The following is a 24,527-nucleotide window of genomic DNA, read 5'->3' on the forward strand; positions in this document are numbered from 1 at the left end:
ACTTAAATATCCATTTATTTTTATAAAACACTCCAACTTCATACGCCAACTTCAAACGCTCTAAGATATATCAAATCAGATGTAATGTACCAATAAGCAACCCACAATTCCTTCCATGTTTCTCCCGTGCTGGAAATGACGCGATAGGATTCATCACGTCAAATCCGTGGAAAAATTGGGGAATATGCATAATGCGAGTCACGCACTGGCTCCGTTATATGACACGTTGCAAAGTTCTCTGACGGAAACAGAGCACGTGGTTCACGTGCTTAGGCTAAAGGGACGCCGGTGCCGGAGGAGCCGCTGAAGTTGCGATCCATTTCCATTCATTAAAAGCAATAATACTTCACATGCGTGTTTATCAGGCTTTATCGTGCTCCTGATTTCTTATTGTCTATATTTATTTGGAACTTTGATAGATCTCCCGAAGGCGTATAGCTTCAGGAAAAGGGTCGATTGCAGTGGAACTTTGGTGATTTATCGGAACAATATTTGAGTTTGCAAGCTATGTCGCCAGGTGCATCTGTGGCTTTCGAGACTCTACACGTTCAGAACGCCTCTGAAGCTAACGGAAGAGTAATGAAGGACAGTAAATATAGTTTGGAATTCGGTCCTGAAAAACACCAAGCCAAGACCAGATGTATGCTTTCTTTTGCAAACACCCTCAATCTTTCTTGCCGCTATGTTTTCAGATCGATTAGTGCAATATGCCTTCTCTCAATATATCTGTCTTCCATTTGTGTTTTGAAGGAATGCTTTTGCTGATATTATATCTATTTTTCATGAATGGAACAGTAGTCATGCAACATCTGTCGCGGATAAAACCGCAGATGATGCTAAAGTTGCTTTCATCGAACCAACAGTCAGAGGGCAAGAAGGTTGAAATTTTGGAATTGTTTCCATTAAGCACCGGTTTCAGTTCAAACCCAAGAGTTACAGAATCAAATATAAGCCTGCCTTCGGAAATCGGCCTCACTAATCCAATTTCCAGGTATTTTCTTGTCCAGATATTTGCCATTTGAATTATTTTTAAAGGAATTCTTTCAATTGAAAGCGATTTAAACGTTCACAAGGCTAACTATATATATTTATGGCACTATTTTCAGCCGGTTCGTTGAAGCACAAGTGCCGGAGAAACTATCCACATCTCAATTCACTATTTTCTATAACGGAGTGGTGAATGTTTACGATATTCCTGCTGACAAGGTCTTATTTTGATCCGAGCAACTCATATAATACATCAAGAACATTTGTGTAAATTTTGATAAAACAACATGATTCCCTCATCTGTCTGCCTTTTACTTTATTTCCGACTGAGTACTTTGACATTTTCTTGGCAGGTTGAAGACATTATGAAGCTTGCCAGCTCCACTAGCTCGAGCAACAAAAGAACCTGTAAGATTACCAGCGGCAAAATTGAAGAGACATCCGGACAGCAGCCTTCCAAATCTGCATTGAACGCTGTGAATGAAAATCAACCTCAAAAAGTGGCAGCAGGTAAGAGGCGTATGACACATCTGTTATTTTGAATAGGGGTTGGATAGATAGAATGTGAAAGGGTAAATGAAGGTTTTTAGGTATAAAACTGATTTAACATGGTTTATTGTCCCGCGTGCAGGCATGGAAATAGTGAAGAAATTATCTCTGCAACGCTTCCTCCAAAAGCGAAAGGAGAGGTAATCAAACTCTAGCATCATCTACAATTTCTTGTCTGTCTATTTAGATGACTGAATAGGAAATGAAACGAATAGATCATTTATCGATTATTTTTAGTTTTGAAATGAGATGATTGAATGCGCAAATTTGTATTGAAGCGATGGTTTTCTTTTTGTGGGAGCTCAGATTGAACAGCGTGGCTCCTTACAGCACAGTGGAGACGGCGACATTGCCTTGGAAAGCAGCGAAGGATTCCGATGAGAAGATCATACTGTCGTTGGGTTGTCGGTGACAGCAAATTTAAAATGTCGGTGGATGCTATTGACCTCTAATTGCATCAAGTGGGAATTATTTTCCCTTAAACGATCTGTTATTTTCGCCCTTCTAATCGAGGGAACGAACGTGCTTTTGTACAGCCGATGACGGCAACGGGTTTTCTGTATTGCGGAGGGTGAGTAGACTGTGACAGGTGAAGCTCACCGGGCAGAGAAAAGCGCAAATTGCAACGTCAAGTAGCTTCGTTGCAAGTGGCATCTGAACCACAGCAGGCATGCGTATATTAATTTTGTACAAATCCTATCCTCCACCACCACTAGAGATGTATTATATTCTATATTGGAATATGTTTAAATCTTTCTAAAGTTAAAATATTTACTAAGGTTATTTCCGCGACTATTTCTATCATCACAGGATTCCACTTCACGCTACATCACAAAAAAAATATTTCACAATTTTGTTGATTTTTTTTTTATTATTAAACCCACATATTCTTGGAATTATGGGGTGCACACATTGATGATGTAATATAATTTGATAATCCTTCGAATGGCGTGTGTTACTGGCAAACAAGAAACAATCTAGGGAAGAACATGTAATAATTAATTTTAAACTTAATAACATAAAATTCATAACAAGAAATACTTCGCGGTCGATGTTTATTAATGGGCTTTGTTACCAGGTTATTATAAAGAAATATCTCATATTATTATCCTCACTATTATATCCAATGGGAGGCCATTTAATTGATTGCCAAATAAATTATAAAACAGACATATTGGGTGTTCATTTTTTCCTAGTGGGCGATTCACCGTAAAATAAGTTCACACATCTTTTTTTGGAAATGAAATCTTAGAAAATGTTTCACTAGAATATAGATGAGATGAACAGATTTAACGAAACCTGTTAATTATAAAACAGATATATCGGGTGTTCATTTTTTCCTGGTGGGTTTCACGCTAAAACTTCACGCTAAAATAAGTCCAAATTTAAATAAAAATTGAAAATTTAGAAACTGTTTCACTAGAATAGAAATGGGAAAAGAAACTTGTTACGGGTTTTGTTTTTTATTTATTTATTAAATATTGAAAACGCTGTATTAGAATAGAGATTATATGATAGGTGAACTTTTTATTATAATTATGAAATTTAGAAAATTTTATTACTTTTAGATCTTCTAAAATGTTTGTAAATCACCATCTCTATCAAATGAAAATAAAAAAATATATATACTATCAACTAAAAAATAAATAAAATATATGAAGTGAATTCCCAAAATTTAATAGGCTTACAATGTTTCATTCTCTAATCTTTTTGTTGGAATAGGTTTTAAATCACCATCCTTAAAAATTAAAAAAATATATACTATCAACTAAAAAATAAAATATATGAAGTGAATTTCCAAAATTTAATAGACTTACAATGTTTCATTCTCTAATCTCTTTATTGAAATAATTGTGGCCAGTGCCTCCATTCCCTTTTCATTTTATTTTTGAGTTATTTATTATGTGAAAATATTTAAAATTGCCTTGCTAGGGTTCATAATACCAATAAAGTTACTGAAGTTATTTATTTTTGGGTTATTTACTGTGGGCAGACATTTAACACCGCCTTGTTAGGGTTCATAATACCAATAAGGTTACAAAACTTATGCCCAACACGTCATTGGAATATTTTTAGTTCCATTTTGCATTCTAGGAATCCCCTTTGACAATACTTTATTATGGTTTACCATGCACCAATAACCTTCTTTCTTTTTCAATAAAAAAAAATATTAGGGATATAAAAAACATATAAGATAAGCACACAAATAATTTAATTATATACATATTTATTCAGTAAGCAAGAAGAAGACCAATAGGGTATTACAAAAATGGAATATGGTGGCATCTTCCTCAGTTCTTCTCATGACTATCATCTAGATTCTTGCCATAGGGTTTACCAAAATGTCATGGCACAACATGGCCTCCATGAGAATACAGGCAAAATACTCTACATTATTCTATCCAACAACCATTTTGGCATCCAAGAGGTAGCCATCAAGAAATTCTTTATGATGGGTTCTTGAAATTACCTGTTTCGTTGCGTATCATGATATCACTTGTTGAGCTCAAAATAAGAAGAATGGCGAGGATGGCAAGATTCCCTTCTATTCTGTGCACCACCATTCTTTTCTCTGCACAAATACATATTCATATTCAAGACCATAGGGCCTTCACTCTCTACTCCCACGTTATGATGGAATGATAAAATAAAAGACAATAAATGTGATCATGCAACCCACTCCCAAAAATAGAAATGGAGCTGGTGACCTCCTTGTTGAATGTACAATCACACTGAAAGTCACTGCAATACTTCCCATATCTATGCATTCTCCCACAAACCTAATTTATTTTGGTTCAATTTCAGGTCAACTTGATACTTTCATGCCATTGTTCGGCAAGAAAGATGAAATTCCTCTATGAATATAATTGGAAATGCCTATACTAATGAATTCAAAACACAAAAGATTATTCAAATTTGTAACGTGGCTTGGATGGGTGATGGAGGACGTGAGTTAATAGAGATGGAAGACACACAATTCTTATGAATTTTGCAACTGAGAAACCTTTTAGAAATCCCTAATTACATCTGTCCAATTATATACAAGACAAAAGAATATTCTCAAGAGAGGAAATTTTAGTGATTCATTTAATAAATAAAAATTCTTCAACCTCAATTCCAATATAGACTACGCCTGTCAGCTTAATAAGTCCACACGTTTTTCCATTAAAATATTGAAAATTATCCATTGAAATAGAAATGATCATACAATTTTTGACTTCAATTGTAAACAAGAATATATATCCATCGAACATTTAATTTCTTTTATATCTATGCATTAGTACAATATTTATGTGTATGGAATTATTTAATTAGGTGTTTTGATTTGGAAATTTATATTTAGCTCTTGTGACAAAATGAAATGGTTTATCATGAGCATAATTTGGCTTCAACATCTTTGGCTTAAAGTCTCACTGCTGTTGAGATCTCTCCTAGAATAGAATTAGAAGAAAAGGGTTTGAGGGTCCTTCAATTTTCTTTTCTTTTGTAGAGCCAACAAGGAAGACATGGAGCACCTCCTTAACTCTTGCAACTTTTCAAAGAACATATGGGATTGATTTTTGCTTCTATTTAGGCATTTTGATAGAAAATATGCCAGCCTCATAACTATTTTTTTATCAATATTATCATGGAATCTTCAATAATTTGATCTTTAACAGAGTTTTGGTTATGGAGCCAGAATTCCTCCTATGACTCATAAGGGAAGAACATAACCTTAAGCTCACTCTATAAATTTTATGGTCTGGAAAATCATCCTACATAGTGTTCAAGAAACAATTCTATCCTCCCACTAGAATCAACAAGATTGGGAAGCAAGCCCACATGATTAGCTCTTTTACCCAGACTTGAGCTCTCCCCTACTACCTATCCCCATTTGGACCATGTTTCCTTACATCTTAGAGTTGGGTCACCTGAAATATTTATCCCTTGAGTAGGGAATCAAATTAAATTTTGATGGTGCTTCAAAAGGAAATCAAGGATGGCTAGCTTCAAAGGTATCTACAGAAAATATGATAGTAAAGACTTTTTTTGTTTACGAGTAGTTGTGAAGTAAAAAACAATAATTTAGTGGAATTCTTTTCTTTGGAATCATGTTGTTTCTTAGCTATTATCAATGGCTTTATAAAGCTTCAATTCGAAGGAGAGTCACAAATGGCTATTAATACTAGAAGACTCTTATTAATAGATCTTTTCCAGAAAATATCTATCAAATCCAAACACTTGAAAACTTCATCTCTCATAGTAATGATTTGATTCCCTCATTTCATGTCCTCCTTCCCTCACACTATTGTCAATATGGAAATAAAGTGGTTGAATATCTTGCGAACTTGGGATATACGAACTAAAAAATTAATGTTGATTCCCCTCAAAGCAATGAAGTATGAAAAGAGCAGTGTGACCATTTAAACGTCCTCATCACTTCATATCAATAATCCTTTATGGGTATGTTAAATTTCATGTTGAGGGATGGGAGAAGCTGGAAAGCCCATCGCCACCTCGTACATTAAATAGGGGGTGTCGTAGTCAAACAACCCCATGCATTCAAATAATAGTAAGAGTAATGACACCCCAAAGCAATAAACTTAGAGACTTATCTTCCACTTCATCTTCTTGGTTTAGCTAGTGACTCTTTGCATTTATATCGAGTCTTTGTTATGTCTTCAAACCACTTGTAGGATATTTCCTTCGCTTTTGCTCAAAATTGTTGCAAGTTGATTGAGGAAGGTCTAGGCCCTCTCAGCATGGCCTTTCATTTCCATTCTTTCTTGTTGGTTTTATGTTATAACACTCAATTCTCATTTATGGAGAAAGTGGATTTTTTTCCTTTAAAGGCATAATGGCATGCTCCAAATTTCTTCTGGGTTTCGCTGGAATTTGTCTCTTTTAATATTGTTGGTAAATTCTCTTCCTTACTACCTTTGTAATTAGTGTTTTAATTTCATTGTTGTGCCTCTTATTATCGAGTTTAGGTGGATGGTTTTGTTCCTATGGTTAGTTAATGCAACCTATTACATCATCTGTGGAGGCTTCACAACCTTTGTGCCTCTCAAGGAGGGGTCTATATTTTATTGTTTTGGTTCCTATTCCTCTCTATGCTTCACTTGGATCTCGCTCTATACTCCAACCCTATTTCTAAATTTCATAACCCTGCACACTCTGTATTGGTTTTCCCTAGTCCTCTAGTCTCTTTCCCTTCTCCTACCTCTCATGCTACTCTTGTTGCGACCCTTCTTCTCCCCATCACCATGTCATGAAAATGTATCCACTCGTGATGGGGATTTGATGGTTGCGGTCCCGATAGAAAATCTCAAGGCTAGTCTTATGCTTAGTCAATAATGTATATCATTCATTCATTCATTCCTCGAGAAGCTCAATATGAAATCCATATACTTCAGGCTTAGGAAGTTAACGAAAAGATTGCTCACTCTGATTCATGAATTCATATTGTTTCAGACTACATTCCAGACCATATACACACCATGGGTTGTAGGAATCAATACTTTCAATCCATAACCTTGTATTGATAGATGAAGTCCATGTTGTGTCATTTCATTCAAGAGAAGCAAGAAGAAAAGAATGAATCGTTGCTCACCTCAACAACATCTATTTGATCCAAAAGGATATGTGCTCTTGTTTAGTTTTCCTACATGCTTGGCTAGCCCACATATAGATGCATTTATGTTATGAGAAGTAGTCCACACTAAGTCCAAGAAAACGGGATCCGGGATATGCCCTCTTCAACTTCTTCTAAGGAAGGATGCTAGCCCATGTAACACCCTCCTCTACCCAAGCAACCGACCAACAAGGAGTAAACATGTGATGAGAGGCCTCTATGGATAAGATTCAACATCCTTTTTGAATTTAAGTAAATGGAATCGGAAAAGAAATAAACTAAATAATATCATAACCAGAACCCCATTAGCCATGACATGTGTTTTGTCAAACATATCATCTATATGTAATCTACAGGTGTAAACAATAGAATTAAGTGCAGGATCTCATACTTATCTAAGAATCACTATGAACCATTGTTCCCTCATTCCATTTGCTGCATTATCCTCCATTAAGTCCAAGACACATTATCCATTCACATACAAGTAAAAACATGCTAAGAGCCATACATAGTTTCTATCATAAAATGTGCATATAACGAGCATAATAGGAATATCAATACAATAAACATATCAACCACCAAATCCATAAATACATCAGTACCTTTATACATGAAAATCAAGGGAATGTCTTTCTCATTAATCAATGCAATGAACCAACCAGAGATGGGACTACCATGTTCCACCCAACCGTAGAATGGCTAAGCCAAATCTCTCTTCATCCATTCACCCTCGTGCCATATTCCAAGCATGAATGTGGATCTCATAGAACACATCAATCAAAACTCATCTAGGGCTTCTAGAGGCCATCCACCTCAACCCATCAAACAATGATTCCACCTCACGATCAGACATCAACAAAAAAACCATCATTAGGTTGGTCTCCATCTAAGCCTTCTAGGGCTTCCAGAGTGTTTGTCCAACCAAGGCTTCCAAAACTAGTAACTCAACCCACAACTTATACAGGGCTTCTAGAGCATTTGTCTAACCAAGGCTTCCAGGACTAGTAACTCAACCCACCAAGGGATTCCAGAGCATTTGTCCAACCAGGGATTCTAGGACTAGTAGCTCAACCCATAGCTTAGGAAACATGAGAACCAACCAAAACGAAATAATGAAATTAGATCCACAATCACCATGGATATCCTGGAAATGGCAAGGCTAGGCAATCCACTATCAATCTAGGCAATCCTCCATGCCAATGACAGATCACAACCAAGAAACCACATGCATATGCCATGCATGTCCAAAACTAGTGAATAAATCATACATGCAACTCGGTACCTGCAAACGAATCTGATGTAGTTGCTGATGTAGATGCCTTCTTGCACTTTCCTTCTCATCATTTGCCTTCTTCCTCCAAGAATCCAAGTATGCCACACCCACTAAGAGTGCTCCAAGAAAACTCTAAGTCTCCATGAGTATGAGAGAGAGAGAGAATAATGAGAGAGCTCCAAAAATGAACTGACAAAAGGTTCACTCTGAAAGGAAGAAGTTTTCCAACTGATCCTTAGAAGAATTTTTATTAATGAGGCCTCTATTTTCTTCATTTTCCATTATTTTCCTTCATTTTCCTCCTCGCATGCAAACTGTGACCTTTCACCTCCTTTTTCTCCCAATTTCCATTATTTTCCTTAATTTTCCTCCTCACATGCACCCTGTGACCTTTCACCTCATTTTTCTCCTAATTTCCATTATTTTCATAAATAAATGTGCCAAAATATCTTTTTACCTCTTTAATGCCTTAGCCATTGCCTTTAACAATTTCCTTAACCATCAACAACCAAATAAACAACCACCAGGATGTCTTGCCCACCATTAAGCTTGGAATATGTGTCCCATCATCCATGGTATTTATATATTTTTACATGGAATTTTCACCATCACTGTTACAAAACCCTCACCCTTGGGGGAATGCCATCCTCGGTGTTCAATGACACCTATAACCAACATGATTGTTGAAAACAAAACAGACTGCCCATGGAGCTTTATAACACAACTCATTGCAATATTTGCAATGAATGACTCGCTCAAAAGCAAAACATCATGAAAGCATGACCAAATAAAAACCATACCACATATTGGAGCTTTATAACACAACTCATTACGTTATTTACAACGATATACACATATACACATTTTCTTAACCAACAAATAAAGGATACGATGCTCGTATCAATCAACAAGGGAATCCAAAGGATCGCACCTCTACCATCAAAGTAGTACTAGGATTCACCTCCTTCCAAGGAAGTTTGGAATCCACTGCAAAGTCAAATCTGCATCTGATGTCAAGTGCTACAATCCTGCGCCACTTGTCCTCTCAGTGAACAATTACTAACTCATTGTTCCAAGGTGAACTCCCAATGTGCATATGGTTCCATCTGGCAATGCTAATGACCAAAGTGAATCCATCTGTGACCTTCCCTTCTCTGCTACACAGTCCCTTGGGAATCCAGTCACCCGTTCTGTGGAGTCACTCACCTTCCAAGTTCTGCTAGCACCCCCATCCTGGGCAGTCCATCCCTCAGCAAGGCTTCCTCACATCGGAAGATACAACAACCAAGGCATATCCCTGCCTTAAAACCATAATTCCAGTCATAACATGCTCATGGAAATCAATGGACACTATTGGGTACCAGTTTCCCACAATGGCCCTGCTCCTGAATACTTTACCAACATGCTGCTGCATGTTCCATTTTCTTTTGTTGTTTCAGCCAATTATTGCAGTTGATTTTAACCACCCAACCAGGCATTTCCATGCTTCCTATACCAAGCGCATTACTTCCATTAGATTGAAAATAAATTCAAATCATAGCTCATTGGTTTCTCGTCAATAAGGTACATTTGCAATCACGTTTAATTCCTGTCACAACAAGTCAAACTAATTGTTTTATCACAACATCATGTATAAACATATCACATATGGTTAGCTCAAAACACAACCATCATAGATCAACATCATAAATCACATGTAACCATCATAAACCAGAATTATAGATCACATATAGTCATCATATATCAGAATCATAAATCATATGCATAGTAAAACTGAAATAATATACTGATACTTATCCTTCATCAATCCTTACTTTTTCCTTTGTTCTTTTGTACACACGCTGGATTGGTTTCCACACCCCGTGCCTACTCCTCCACCAGGTGCACATACCTATAGTGTGAATCACACACATACAACCACACACGCCATACAACATCATGATGCGCATGCACCTATACATGACATGCAACACATACACTTACACCCAGTATATGTACGTATACACATACACCTAGTATACAACAAAACTCGTACACCTATACCTGATGTACAACGCAACACACACTTCTACACCTAGTGCATAACACAATACATCCACCAACACAATGCACATACATAGTACCACATTCCCTCAAAACAACATGTATGTCATGCACACAATACCACACGTGCACCAATACCATATTTACAACATGTATACAATACCACCTGCACACCGCACCACCTACACAACGTGCGCACAACATCTCATTTACACGGTGCCAACTGCACAATGTGTACACAACACCACATGTACACTACACAATTGTACAACGTGTACACAATACCACATGTACATAGTACCACACACACGACATGTACATGACACCACATGTACACAACACCACATGCACAACATGTACATAGAAACACATGCACACATCACCAATTGTACAACATGTAGACAACACCACACACACACAACACCACTTGTACAACCATGCACACCACACCATATGTACCTAGCACCACATGTACAACATGCACTCAACACCACATGTACATAACACTGCATATCCAACATGTACATAGCATCATCTCTACACAACACCGCATATCCAACACGTGAAGAGCACTATACACATAGAACATTGCATATCCATCATGCACACAGTACAATATACACACAACACATCATATCCAACATGTACATAAAACCATCTATACCCAGCAATGAATATGCAAAATTCATACGACACTATCTATACCATCCTGTACATAACACTGCATAAACAACATGTACACACACTATATATACGCAACACTGCATGTGCACACATCATATATGAAACATGTACAACATATATAGTATATACACAATAGTAGTACCACACATCCAAAACCACATTGTCCTTACCAAGAAACCTTTCTTCCCGTGTTTTATCCATGCTTGTTTAAGCACGTTGCGGACCACGTTGCTTTCATTCCATTGGGGTATCCTTTATCGTTACCTGTCATAATGTAAACATAGGCATAATACAAGCATATAAATTCATATTCACATGACACTGACCTCATATATTTTTCATGACTACTCTTCCACTTGATTCCTTGCGAGACCAGGAACCTCTTCATGCCATTCACCTACATAAGCAATCATTCCTCCACAAGAATGATTCTTGATGACCCTGTCAGATAGTGACATAGATACATGTACACACACATACCCCATAAAATAATAATGATCTCGTCAGTCAGCGTCATACATAGATACATATATACATATAAACATTAACATAAAATAATCACGATTCATGATCACCCTGTCAAATATGACATACATACATACATACATACATACATGTATACATATATAAATAAAAACATAATCATGATCATAAAATAATTACCAAATATCATAAGGTCAAGGTTAGGAGAACTTCCTTTATTCATGCACAACATGCACGATATTGAGAATAATAATTCCCAGCATAGCCAAGGCATCTGATGCCTCAGGTCCATTTACTTTAGCTTTTTTGGTTACCTTTATCATGACTATACTACCATTGCCCATTTACACCAATGGACTGAACCCAATCTAATCTAATTGTCATAGTCTTACCTTCCGCTGCGCTTACTCATACACTGAGCTTCATCCAGGTCTTGCATTACTTACATTACCTATCAGGTACTACACAACTCTCCTTGAGATCCATTAAATTTCCTCTTTCCCAACCAATTCCCAATACTCAAAACAATAAAAGGAAAGTCAAGAGACAAATAATAAGAAGATCATTGAAAACCAACAACAATACAACACCAAAAATGAAATGGCATGGCCATGAACCATACATAATCAAAACCGCAAATCAAGCATAAACAAATCGTAAAACATTGAAAGCAAAAGACTTCCAAAAAACACCATGACTCAACCCCTATGATTTCCTAATACTTCCAAGAATTCCTGAGAAAAACCTCAGCTCGAGCCTTCTTCAAGATCTATGACAGTCTCTTTTGTCATTTGATTCCCTACATCGCGCAACATTAACTCATGCTTTTATTTGTGCCTTTAAAATATTAGAACTCAACCTATTATCTCAAATATCAACCTTAAGATAAAAACTTATCAAATACATATTCATGAATATAACACATATCCACATAATGTCAGTCAAAATTAAGGTTAAGAAAACTTTTTGTATTCATGCAAAGCACTCACTCATTTGGAATTATAGTTTCCAAAAATAGCCAAAGGAATTCTCACCCAATTCCTTTATTTTACGTTTTCACCTTGCCGCAATTGAGTCTTATTATGTGCTATCACATTCACCAAGGTGTTAGTTATATAAACAAATAAACTATTACCTTGTCAAGATAATACCAAACACGTTGCCCTACAACTGATCACACATGTTAGTCACATGTTCCAAAAATCAAGACATCGTGTCTATTAATTTGAAATCAACCTTCACCAATACTAACAATCATGTCATAATCGGCAATCAAAAACTCACAATCATAGTCATAATATTAAAACTAACACCCACTTGCATGCAAGTGCATATCAGTGATCTCAACACATATTGCGTTAGTACAACCATATTAAAACAAGATCATTCCTTCATACAATTTTATAAGCACAAACACATATCATGCACCTAGTCAAGCATTCAAACAAGCTATAAACATACCCCCTTACTATCCATGGTCCACACTAAGGTAGAAGGAGGAAGCTATTATAATGGTCCAATATCCAATGTCCAATTATGGAAATGGGATCTCCAAAGCTCTATTAAATTTAACCACACTTGAAAAGAAAGTGATTTTCATTTCTCATACATTTTGTATGAGATTAAGTCAAAACATTACACTTATTCCACTTGTAAAATAATAACTAAAAACATGCCACTTTTCCATTACATGCAACTTTTCAAATTCCTTACATGCAACCTTTAAAATTCCTTGCATGCAGCTCTTCAAATTATTTGCATGAAAATAGGCATAGATCAACTACATCCATATTATCATACTACAATACTATCCCATTTAAAAAAAACATTTTCTTCAAACAATTACCATACTTTTACATTTTCTTCAAACAACTACTATACTATTACATTTGCATGTAAGCATTTCTTCAAACACTTTACATGCAACTAATATAGCAAACTATTTGCATAAAAGTCAGCATATATTGACTACAACAATACTATTATACATCAATACTATCCCCAACCACAAACAACAAACTCATTGGGGCATTTTATCAAACAGTTTGTATGCAATTAATCATTGAACCATTTAAGCATTTCATTAAACACTTTGCATGCGAACTAATATAGCGAATGATTCAATGCATATATCCTAAAACATAATAGTACAAGTTATGGAAACTGAACCATATGATCAGTGGTATTTTCCCTCACTATGGTTCAAGTTTCAACTTCTGAGATTTCATAAATGAAAATTTATAACAAAAATACCAACACAATCCTATTCGGTGCACAATTCTAGGAGTATCCAGAACGACTTCCACTCGTCATATATCCTAAAATATATTGAATAAATGTCTGAAATTTTTATCACCATATCAGTGGGATTTCCCCTCATTGTGGGAAAAATTTCAGCTCTTAGGAGTGCCCAGAAGAAACGTTATGACAAAATGTTCAACGTCACCTATTTGAGGCCTGATTTTAGGAGCATTCAGAAGGCTCGACTCCCTCTACTCATATATCCTAAAATATTGCGACCCAATATCTGAAATTTCTACCACATAATCAGTGGTATGTCCCCTAAATGTGGATAATGTTTTAGCTTTTGAAAGCCTACAGAAGACAAGTTATTTCAGAAATTCCAACATGACCTATTTAAAGGTGCATTCAGGAAGGTCATCTTCCTTAAATCATAATTCCTAAAGTATTGTGAACCAATATCTAAAATTTTGAGCACATTATAAGTGGTATTTACCATCAATATTAAAAAAATTTCAACTTCTAATATGCCATAGAAGAAAATTTATAAAATATATGAAATAAAGCTCTAAAATATAAACCGTTGTTCTTCATTTCACCTATGATAGAACCCATTCAGTCCAAGTGTTTAAACCTGGAAGCTCTGATACCACTCTATAACACCCTCCTCCCATATCTACCCAAGTAATCGGCCAACCAGGGGTAAACATGCAATGAGAGTCCCCCATGGATAAGATTCAACCTCCTTGGTGACTTTAAGAAAATGGAATTGGAAAAGCAATAAACTGAACATGATCATAACCAGAACCCCATTAGCCATGACAGGTGTTTCGTCAAACATATCATCAATATGTAATCGACGAGTGTAAAAAACAATACTAAGTGTAGTGATGTCATAATTACCTGAGAATCACAATGAACCATTGTTCCCTCATGCCATTTGATGCATTATCCTCCATCAAGTCATAGACACATTATCCATTCACATATAAGTAAAAACATGCTGAGAGACATATATAGTTGCTATCATAAAATGTGCATATAACCAGCATAATAGGAACATGAATACAATAAACATATCAACCATCAAATCCATAAATACATCAGTACCATTACACTTGAAAATCAAGGGAATTGATTTATCATTAATGAATGTAATGAACCAACTAGAGATGGGACTACCACGTTCCACTCAACTGTAGAATGGTTGAGCAAAATATCTCTTCATCCATTCACCCTCATGCCATAATCCAAGTATGAATATGGGAATAAAACACATCAATCAAAACTCATCCAGGGCTTCCATAGGCCATCCACCTCAACCCATCAAAAAGTGATTCAACCTCACAGTCGGACATCACCAAAACTACCATCATTGGATTGGTCTCCATCCAAGCCTTCCAGGGCTTCCAGAGAATTTGTCCAACCAAGGCTTCCAGAACTAGTAACTCCACCCACAACTTATACAGGGCTTCTAGAGCGTTTTCCAAAGCAAGGCTTCCAGGACTAGTAACTCAACTTACCAAAGGCTTCCAGAGCGTTTGTCCAACTAGGGCTTCCAGGGCTAGTAACTTAACCCAAAGCTTAGGAAACATGAGAACCAACCAAAACAACACAATGAAAGTATATCCAAAATCACCATGGTTATCCTGTAAATGGCAAGCCTAGGCAATCCACTGTCGATCCAGGCAATCCTCCATGCCAATGACAGATCACAACCAAGAAACAACATGCATATGCTATGCATTCCCAAAACTAGTTAAGAAATGTTACATGCAACTTGGTACCTGCAAGCGAATCTGATGTAGTTGTTGATGCTGATGCCTTCTTGCACTTTCCTTCTCTTCCTTTGCTTTCTTGCTCCAAGAATACAAGTATGCCACACCCACCAAGAGTGCTCCAAGAAAAATCTAAGTCTCCAAGGGTATGAGAGAGAGAGAGAAATGAGAGAGCTACAAAAATGAACTGACAAAAGGTTCGCTCTGAAAGGAAGAAGCTTGCCAGCCGATCCTTAGAAGCCTTTTTATTAATGAGGACTCTATTTTCTTCACTTTCCATTATTTTCATTCATTTTCCTCCTCACATGCAACTTGTGACCTTTCACCTCCTTTTTCTCCTAATTTCCATTATTTTCATAAATAAATGTACCAAAATAATGTTTTGCCTCTTTAATGCCTTATCCATTGCCTTTTCCAATTTCCTTAACCATAAACAACCAAATGAACACCCACTAGGATGTCCTGCCCACCATTCAGCTTGGAATACGTGTCCCATCATCCGTGGTATTTATATATATTTTACATGGAACTTTCACCAGGGATGGTACAACCCAGGTACACCTTGGTATTATATTTATGTTATTTGAATCCAGTTTTGAAGTTTCCTATGTTTTACAGTGGTGGAATGTTATTTACATCCAAATGTTATTATGTGAATTGTATTATAACATTGCCAAACTTTTATCATGGCATGGATATAACTCTGAAGTAGGTTGGGTATGGGTGATTTTGTTAGACATAAGAACTTCACAATATTTTTACTATTGTTGGTCTGCTTTCCCTTGTGGCAGGCCATGATAGTAAATTTTTTTTCTATATATAATTGAATTATAAATGAATGAAAGTTGAAGAATTAACATAAAAGAATTAACCTTACCTTTAAACATATTTTAAATGGTTACATAAACAACAACAAATATCATATGTAATAGTAATGTTTGACGTTTTTTTAAAGAAGGGTAAGTGAACATTATATTCACATTCAATTGACTAGTTTTCTATATTTGTATTATCCATTTTCCTAGATGCTCTTTTTATAGGTGATTTTTGATAAAGTCTAATATATTTTTATTACGGTCCACAGATACTTAGGGCGTATTCATTTCTTGTTGACATTGGTAGTATTTGTTATGCATATTTATCCAACCATCTACTTTATTCTTTCCTATGCTCATTGTTCACTACATAAGAAATTTTATTTCCTTGTTCTCTTTCGCCATGGATTGTAATGTGTCCACTTATTTTTACTTAACATTTGTTGTAATTCCCCTTGCCTTAAAAATAAAAGTTGGGCACAATTCTTTTGTTTTTAAGATTACCTTTCTTGGGTTAAGACCATCTTAGTGGGAAATCGTTAATGTTTTAAAGTTGTTGATGTGAGGAAACCATTTATAGATAAATGAACAAAATGGCATGACTCAGATACTCTTGGATGACCAACCACTATACTCGACAAAGGTAATTAGAGATGGAATTTCCTCTATATTTGTATATTTTCATCATCTCTAATTTTGATGTGCCATGTGAATTGTTGTTCAAAGAAATGGAGGATTTCTTCATGAAATGGAAAAATTATGTTGTAGTACATTAACAAATGATGCGATTTTTCTTGCTCAATCTTGTAGTAATTTAAATCTATTGTTGGATTCTGTCACAATTTGTTTTTCTCCTGAGACCCTACTTGTTCCCTCTTCTTTAAAAACATTGTTGACTATCAAACTAATGTTTGATGCAAAACATAAATTGGTTGTTTATTTTCTCTTTGTCACTAGAGATTATAGCTTCATTGATGTATAGATACTACTTATCTTTCTATATCTCCAAAAGCTCCAATCTCATTGATTTTTCCTCACTATGGAAGTCTTCTGTCAATCCAATCTTCCTAATTTTAGCCTTTTGTTCTTTCCTCATCCACTTTTGTTCTAGGTTCAAAGCTTTGAAAGCTCTAATACCACTTTGATGTAGGCTCAACCACTTACCAGTGATAATTCAGGCTACTTGTGCCCAAGTTTGTTCATTCCTTCACCTACTTGGGGATTTTCCCTAGTTATCATACACTTGCACTTCACATCAACAAAAGACCCGCTCTAATACCAAGCTTGATCTGGATCTTTTCACTTCAAAGATACATACATAGTTGCATTTAAAATGGTATGTAACCATAAGATGCATACACATAAAAGAAGCAGAAATAAATGACGACCATGAGAAGAAAAGACACAATAGGTTGATAACGGAGTTCATCTAGTGTGGGTTATGTCTGTGGGCCCTGCTCAATGTGGGGAGACCTATTTCATTAATCTTCAATGAAAGCAAGTTACATGCATGAATAAAAAATACCTTATACCACCAGTTATGGGGATGGCCTAAATATGTAAACCTTTGTTGAAGAAATGGACTACAACATTGAATTACTCATGAAAAATCATGAAAAATGACTGTAAACTTGACCCCTTTTTGCTTCTGTTCAAATTTGGTCCCTTGGGAATCTCATAGATTCCATAAAGATTCGTTCTTGTGGGTCAGATGATATTCAGTTGTTCATATGAAGAATCTGTTCACATCATCGCATTCCTGGCAAAAAACTAAGAAAAATGAGTATATATGCATCTTGGTTCTGAAACTGTCAATTTCAGGGCTCCAGGGAATCTTAAAGATTCCTTAAGATTCCAAAAAGATTTTTTTTCTACACGTTGACTAAAATTCCGTTTCTCAGATGAGGAAATTGATTACACCATCAATTTCGCTGCAAAAAACTGAGAAGTATGAGTATATATTTGGCCTAGTTTTGTCACCTTAAAAAATTGGCCTCTAGGGAATATTTCAAATTCCTTGCATATTCCATGTGTCAAGGTTCCAATCAGTTTTTGTGCCACTCAAGGTTACACTTGCATTAGAATTCATGCTCAACACTCTCATTTCTTAGTTCACATGAGGTAAAATGATGGGTTTTATAAATTATAGGGTGAAGTTTACAATGTATAGTCGATATGTTGGGTGGTTAGGTGCTAAATTTGGAGGGCGGAGGTCTTGGGGTGAAACCTGCGAGCCTCCCCCATACCACTTCTTGGCACATTTTATTTATTAAATATAGTGGTAATTGGTAATGGGGCCAGCCAATGGAGGCCGACCACTTGACCAGGGAGTTCAAATCTCGCAAGGCCCCCAAACTTAGTGGCTCGGTCATATATATATATATATATATTAAAACAATTGGTTTAAAGCATTCGACTGATTTTTTGGGCTAGCTAGACAAATTAAGTAGACGACAATTTCTCCAATTTCGACCACCAGAAACCGTCACCGCAAAGTTTCAATTTGTTTCCTCATTAATTTCCACCAAGTTTAGCAGCTTTGCAAGATTTATCCAAGCTCCAAATTTAGTTTGCGATCTGCTAACTTTAGCGAGGGAGCCTGGTTTGACTAAAACTTTGACTGGTCATAACTTCATATGCGATGTCAGATTGAGGTGTTGTTTGGATCGTTAGAAATACTACAACTAGATATTTTATTTGAACCTAGTTTCACTACGATCCATAAACTTTGATTTTTGAGCCTTTCTTGAGCCCTTTTTTATTTCTAAGCCTACCTGGAGCCACCCGGATTAGAGAGAAACATGATATATTAAATATGAAAAAAATTCCCTAGAAAAATTTAAAAGGGGAATTGTTAAATAAGTATGACCTAGTGAAAGAATCAAGATTGTTAGATTAACAATAATAGTTTATGGCACATGGTATTCGTGACATGTAATATCAAGCGATGATATTACATGTCATAAATCTTTAAAATTCTTAAGAATTTCACATTGTAATTTGCCATATTTAAACACTTTGCTATGACGAAAGTGATGGTTAAATTGGATACAATAAAAAATAATAAAGCTATTGTTAAATTTTTTTCATAAATTAAAGATTTTTAGACTAAATAATATGTATATAGTTTATTTGTGTGTTTATTTATAATTGTTGCTCTTCTAACTTCAATTTAATGATTAACCATTTGGTTTTTCTCAAGCTTCTCATCATTAAAAACTATTCCTAAAAGTTTTAATCTTACTTCAAACCATAGAAACATGAAAAAAAAATAAAAATGAATCTCATGTGAATCCTCAAAAGGACTAAGCAAGCCAACAATATCTAAATAAATGAATCGAATTATTTGAGAATGATCACCTTGCTATAGAGAGGAAAAGAAGATGGCTCAATTGAGAAAAATAAGAACAAAAAGGAGGTGCCTGTTATCACCCCAAGAAACTCTCCTAGGTTGTATCTCAGAGATGCTCGAGAACATTACAAACTCAACAAAATGTTGGAAATGGATGAATGGAAGGACTGATGCTTGTTCAAGCCAGATAACCACTTTTATTATGCTTAAATCCAGACATGGGTGAACAGCCCCAGACTACAAGGCTTTAGACCACCAATTACTCACAGTTTGAGGATTAGGTGTACAAGGAGAATATTGACCACACCAACAGATGCACAAGACCATGTGATGGCCAGCTGCAACCAATAAAGAGTTCTGCAAATCTATTTCCTAATGCACAGACATGATGATAGCTCTCTGGCACTAAGTAAACAGAAACCTGCATAACACATTCAATGATACATACTAGACTTCAACAGAGATGTGGGATGACAGCCCCTCTAATGCTAAATATCAAGAGCACATGAACAGATGCATAACAGGCACAACCTAGAAGAGAGTAGAAATGGAAAGTGAGCAATTGACAGCAAAAGAAGCTTGTATTAGCTGAAAATGAAGACCAGACGCTGCAAGTATCAAAGTAGTTACAGTCACCAAAAGTTGAACCTTACATCAAAACTACAACATCAACCCTCCCCTGATTACATCTGTGTTCTGGGTATATATAGAGTTTCATTACAAAGATATTCTGCTATTCTATGCGTGGAGGAGTCACAATGGACCATCAACCGCTTTAATTGTCTGATGGAGTCTTTTGGTTTAGTCTGCTGCTTCAGTGGACGGATTTGATCTTTTTAGATGCTCTGTTGTACTCCTCGAGTAGGTGGAGTGCAATATGGAAGACATTCCATAACTGATAAATGCGTTTAACTGCTCGAGGATTGTCCTTCTCGTTCTTCGGCCAATCTTCATGTTAAATGCGGTCGTTGAGGATCTAATGCGTCGGGTACTGGATTCTGGCCTCTTTCTTCCTTCGGGTACACGGGTTAGGCTATGGACACAGACAGTATGGCAGAGGCATGGTGGAGAAAGATCAATTATTGAATCGCATGGATCGACGGCGGGAAACGATTTGCAGAGGGTATTAGCAAAAGTGGGAGCGGACAAACGTGAGCCGTCAGATCAGGGGCGGATAGATCTGACGGCTATTAGGCTGAAGAGTAGCATGGGGACGGGTGAGACGGGCGGTAAGTGGTATGTATCACCCCGCTTACAGGGGTCGAGCGGTAATCGTACGCGGGCGCGCGATCACAATTAGCACTCGTCACTTGGCAGATGGGACCGGAGGAATACCGTTTTCCCCGCGAGTTAACGTGCAGGTGGTTCATAGGATCGGGAGGAGCGAACGCCATGGGATCACACAACGGACGATCGGACAGCGGGAAAAATAAACGGGGTTTAACGCGCAGGGGCAAAAAGATTTTGGCAGCGGGGACCGTTGGATCAGGACGATCAACGACTGCGATCAAAGGAAAACGAAGGGTTGCGGAAGCGCGGGTAGTGTGATCATGGAGGGTCGTATGGGCGCGGGTTCATGGGTTAAGCGCCCAGGGCTTAAGGTTTGAAAGGGTGATTTTACAGAGTTTATAGGAAAAATAGAGGGAACAGAACTGAAGGAGGATAAACGAGATAGGGGAAGGAAGGAGATAGCAACCTGTGTGGAGTCCTTTTGCGCATAATCAAGCAGACCCAGCCTGTTTTTGACCTCAGAAATTTATCGCTGAGTAGTAGAGCTAACACTGGCTCCTTCTAGGGATGAGATCCTCCCTGTGAGGTCTCAAGAACTGTAGACCAATGCCTTCATACAAATCAAGCTTAAAAACCCTGCCTAGTATTCCATTAGGCAAGGAGTCTAATTAAGTCTATGCTAAAGCCTGTAAAAGAAAATGCTTACAATCATTAAGGCGGGAGAACCTTAAACAACATAAATATTCAAAAACTGGCCATCTGTTGGGCCATCAAAACTGTTTCTCCGCCTCTCGGCTGGTTCATCATAGATCTGCAAAATTGGGTTTATTTGATCCTCTACCTCAAAGAGTTTAGGGCATTTGACCTTATCTGGTAGATATGGATCAAATTTCATCCCCTTTCTGTATACTCTCATCCTCGGATGTTCTTCATGGGAGCCTTTGTACACCTATTGAATAACCATGGTTGCTGTGTACTTCTTTGTGTCATCTGTGGCCTGCACAACTAATATGAATGGTGAACCAATATATTATTGTGCGGGGGACACAGAGATATCATTTACTCCTTCATTTTTCTTAGAACAATCCACATCTAAGGAGGAATCCCAAAACTGTGCACCTTCTTCCTCTGTCATCTGGAAAGCTGCCTTTTCAATCTGTGTGGAGGCCACCTGAGCAGGCATCAGAATATCAAGACTGAGATGATTAGTATCAGCCGTGGGCTTTGAATCATGGTGTGCCTTAGAGCTCAGGAGGAAACTAAGAGGGATTGTCACTTGAACAGACAAAGAAGCATAAGATGATGGGGAGTTGATTTCATCCTCTTTGATCATTGGGCTGGGGATATCAATAGGTTGACCAATTTGCAGATCTGCATAGTCATGAGAAGATGGGTTGGCTTCAAGCTCAGGTTCTTTAAGGATGGGAGGACCTGCTGCTGGTTGCTTTTGCTGATAAGCTTGTTGTTCTACAGGTACAACAAACTCACGAGCAGTTCCTCTGGATAATGACCTTTCATAGGTAGCTCTTGTTAAGAAAGGGGCATTGCCCTTATCTTCCAGACCATGGACCTCCTCCTATTCTTTAATCTGCTCTTCTTCCATGAATTTATTCTGAAAAATGGTTCTCACCCGTTGATCTTTGTTTGCATCTTTATTTCTCTGCAAAATCTGCAACTGCTCCTTTGCCCCTTTATATGGATTTTTCTTTGGATTTGCAAAGGTATAAGGAGCTTGTCTTGCTTCCTCAGAATACTTCTCAGCTTCTAATCTAGAAACTTCAGAGGTTAATGATTCTATCATCCTGGCCAATATATCGATCTTAAGATCTGAGGATGATGAGAGCTCTCCTCCCTGTCTTCTCCTATCAGCATCACCTTCAAGTCTCTCTGTAGCGATGATGTTTGATTCTACTTCAAAGGCTACATCTTGCATATCAGCCAAAGAAGCACATCTTCTTTCTCTTAACAGCAGGCAGAACTGAGAATCGAAGGCATTAGCATAAGTGAGCATAGTAGAAGTATGTGTAGGTTTTACTTCAGCTGGTATTCTACTGTACACATGGTTGAATCTGGTGTTGAAATCAGACAGGAGCTCACCACTCTCCCTCTGCAAGTTCCCGAATTCAGTATGATAATAGAGCAGATCCTTCTTATTGCCCCAACGCTTTAAGAACACATCATCTAAGGCCTCAATGTCTGCTATAGACCTAGGGGGTAATTCTATGAACCATTTTCTAGCCTCTTCCTCTAGGCTTTGGACAAAGACCCTCATCCACACATCCTCTTCATTTATATCCAGGTTATCAGCATAGCTATAAAAAGACTCAAGGTGCTCTTCAACTGTTACTCCTTCTGTACTGGTAAACTTAGGCATATATTCTTGATAATCTCCTGTAGGCATGGAATTTAAAAGGATGGGCAAGACCAAAGCTCCCTACCTAGCAGCAACGATTCTTTCTATCTTTGTGGGAGCTTGCTGACCTGCCATGACTAAGGTGGGTGGAAGGACACTGGTAGATTGAGTAGTATGGATCAATGAAATGGATAACAGAGACAGAGGAATATGATGGACAACATGGGATGCTTTCTTTGGGCTGAAATCCGAAAGGGAAATGAATGAACAGGAGCTTTATGCATCTCTGAAGGTGATTTCTTCACTAGCAGAGATACGTGGGATTTTTTGGGCTTACCTGATCTTGATGCTCCTTTCTGTGAAGTTTTCTTCTGCTTAACGATCTTCTCAGGGTCAGGCACTGGAACAGCTAGTGATTTCTGAAGATTTCTTCGAGCATGTCTAAAAAACGGAGCCAGAACTGCAATGTGGAGTCGCCAAAGGTTGGTCTTCCTCCAGTGGAGTTTCTAGATAGATGATTACAACCAAAAATGTGCCCATACTTTGTCTATCATCAAAATCTGGAACTGTGTCGTCTCCCAGGGAAGCTGAGCTTCAATCTCCTCTCCCTGGCAACGGCGCCAATTAATGTTATCACCCCAAGAAACTCTCCTAGGTTGTATCTCAGAGATGCTCGGGAACATTACAAACTCAACAAACTGTTGGAAATCGATGAATGGAAGGAATGTTGCTTATTCAAGGCAAATAACCACTTCTACTATGCTTAACTCCAGAGATGGGTGAACACCCCCAGACTACAAGGCTTTAGACCACCAATTACTCATAGTTTTAGGATTAGGTGTACATGGAGAATACTGACCATACCAGCAGAAGCACAAGACCATGTGATGGCCAGCTGCAACCAGTAAAGAGATCTGCAAATCTATTTCCTAATGCAAGATAGGATCACAGCTCTTTGGCACTAAGTAAACAGAAACCTGCATAACACATTCAATGATACATACTAGACTTCAACACAGAGGTGGGATGATAGCCCCTCTAATGCTAAATATCAAGAGCACATGAACAGATGCATAACAGGCATAGCCTAGAACAGAGTAGAAATGGAAAGTGAGCAATTAACAT

General features: G+C 37.2%; 1 protein-coding gene across 2 annotated transcripts in view; it reads left to right on the forward strand.

Annotated features, from left to right (window-relative positions):
* Positions 1-385: 385 nt before the first annotated feature.
* Positions 386-24,527, forward strand: part of LOC149203084 (protein TIFY 9-like) — a 50,209-nt gene continuing 26,067 nt past the window's right edge. The window contains exons 1-6 of one of the 2 annotated variants that reach the window (XM_089400102.1): positions 386-640; positions 796-991; positions 1,107-1,206; positions 1,341-1,497; positions 1,619-1,676; positions 1,843-2,236. In XM_089400102.1, the coding sequence (XP_089256228.1) occupies positions 508-640; positions 796-991; positions 1,107-1,206; positions 1,341-1,497; positions 1,619-1,676; positions 1,843-1,948 (750 nt within the window). In that variant the 5' untranslated portion in view covers positions 386-507 and the 3' untranslated portion in view covers positions 1,949-2,236. Of the gene's footprint in view, positions 641-795; positions 992-1,106; positions 1,207-1,340; positions 1,498-1,618; positions 1,677-1,842; positions 2,237-24,527 lie in introns of those variants that run through there. The other variant, XM_089400103.1, reaches the window with a different exon arrangement.

Source organism: Pinus tabuliformis, chromosome 2_1 (assembly GCF_031772625.1).
Source record: "Pinus tabuliformis cultivar Carrire ecotype Pingquan chromosome 2_1, CPIR1, whole genome shotgun sequence".
In the NCBI taxonomy this organism is placed as follows: domain Eukaryota; kingdom Viridiplantae; phylum Streptophyta; class Pinopsida; order Pinales; family Pinaceae; genus Pinus; species Pinus tabuliformis.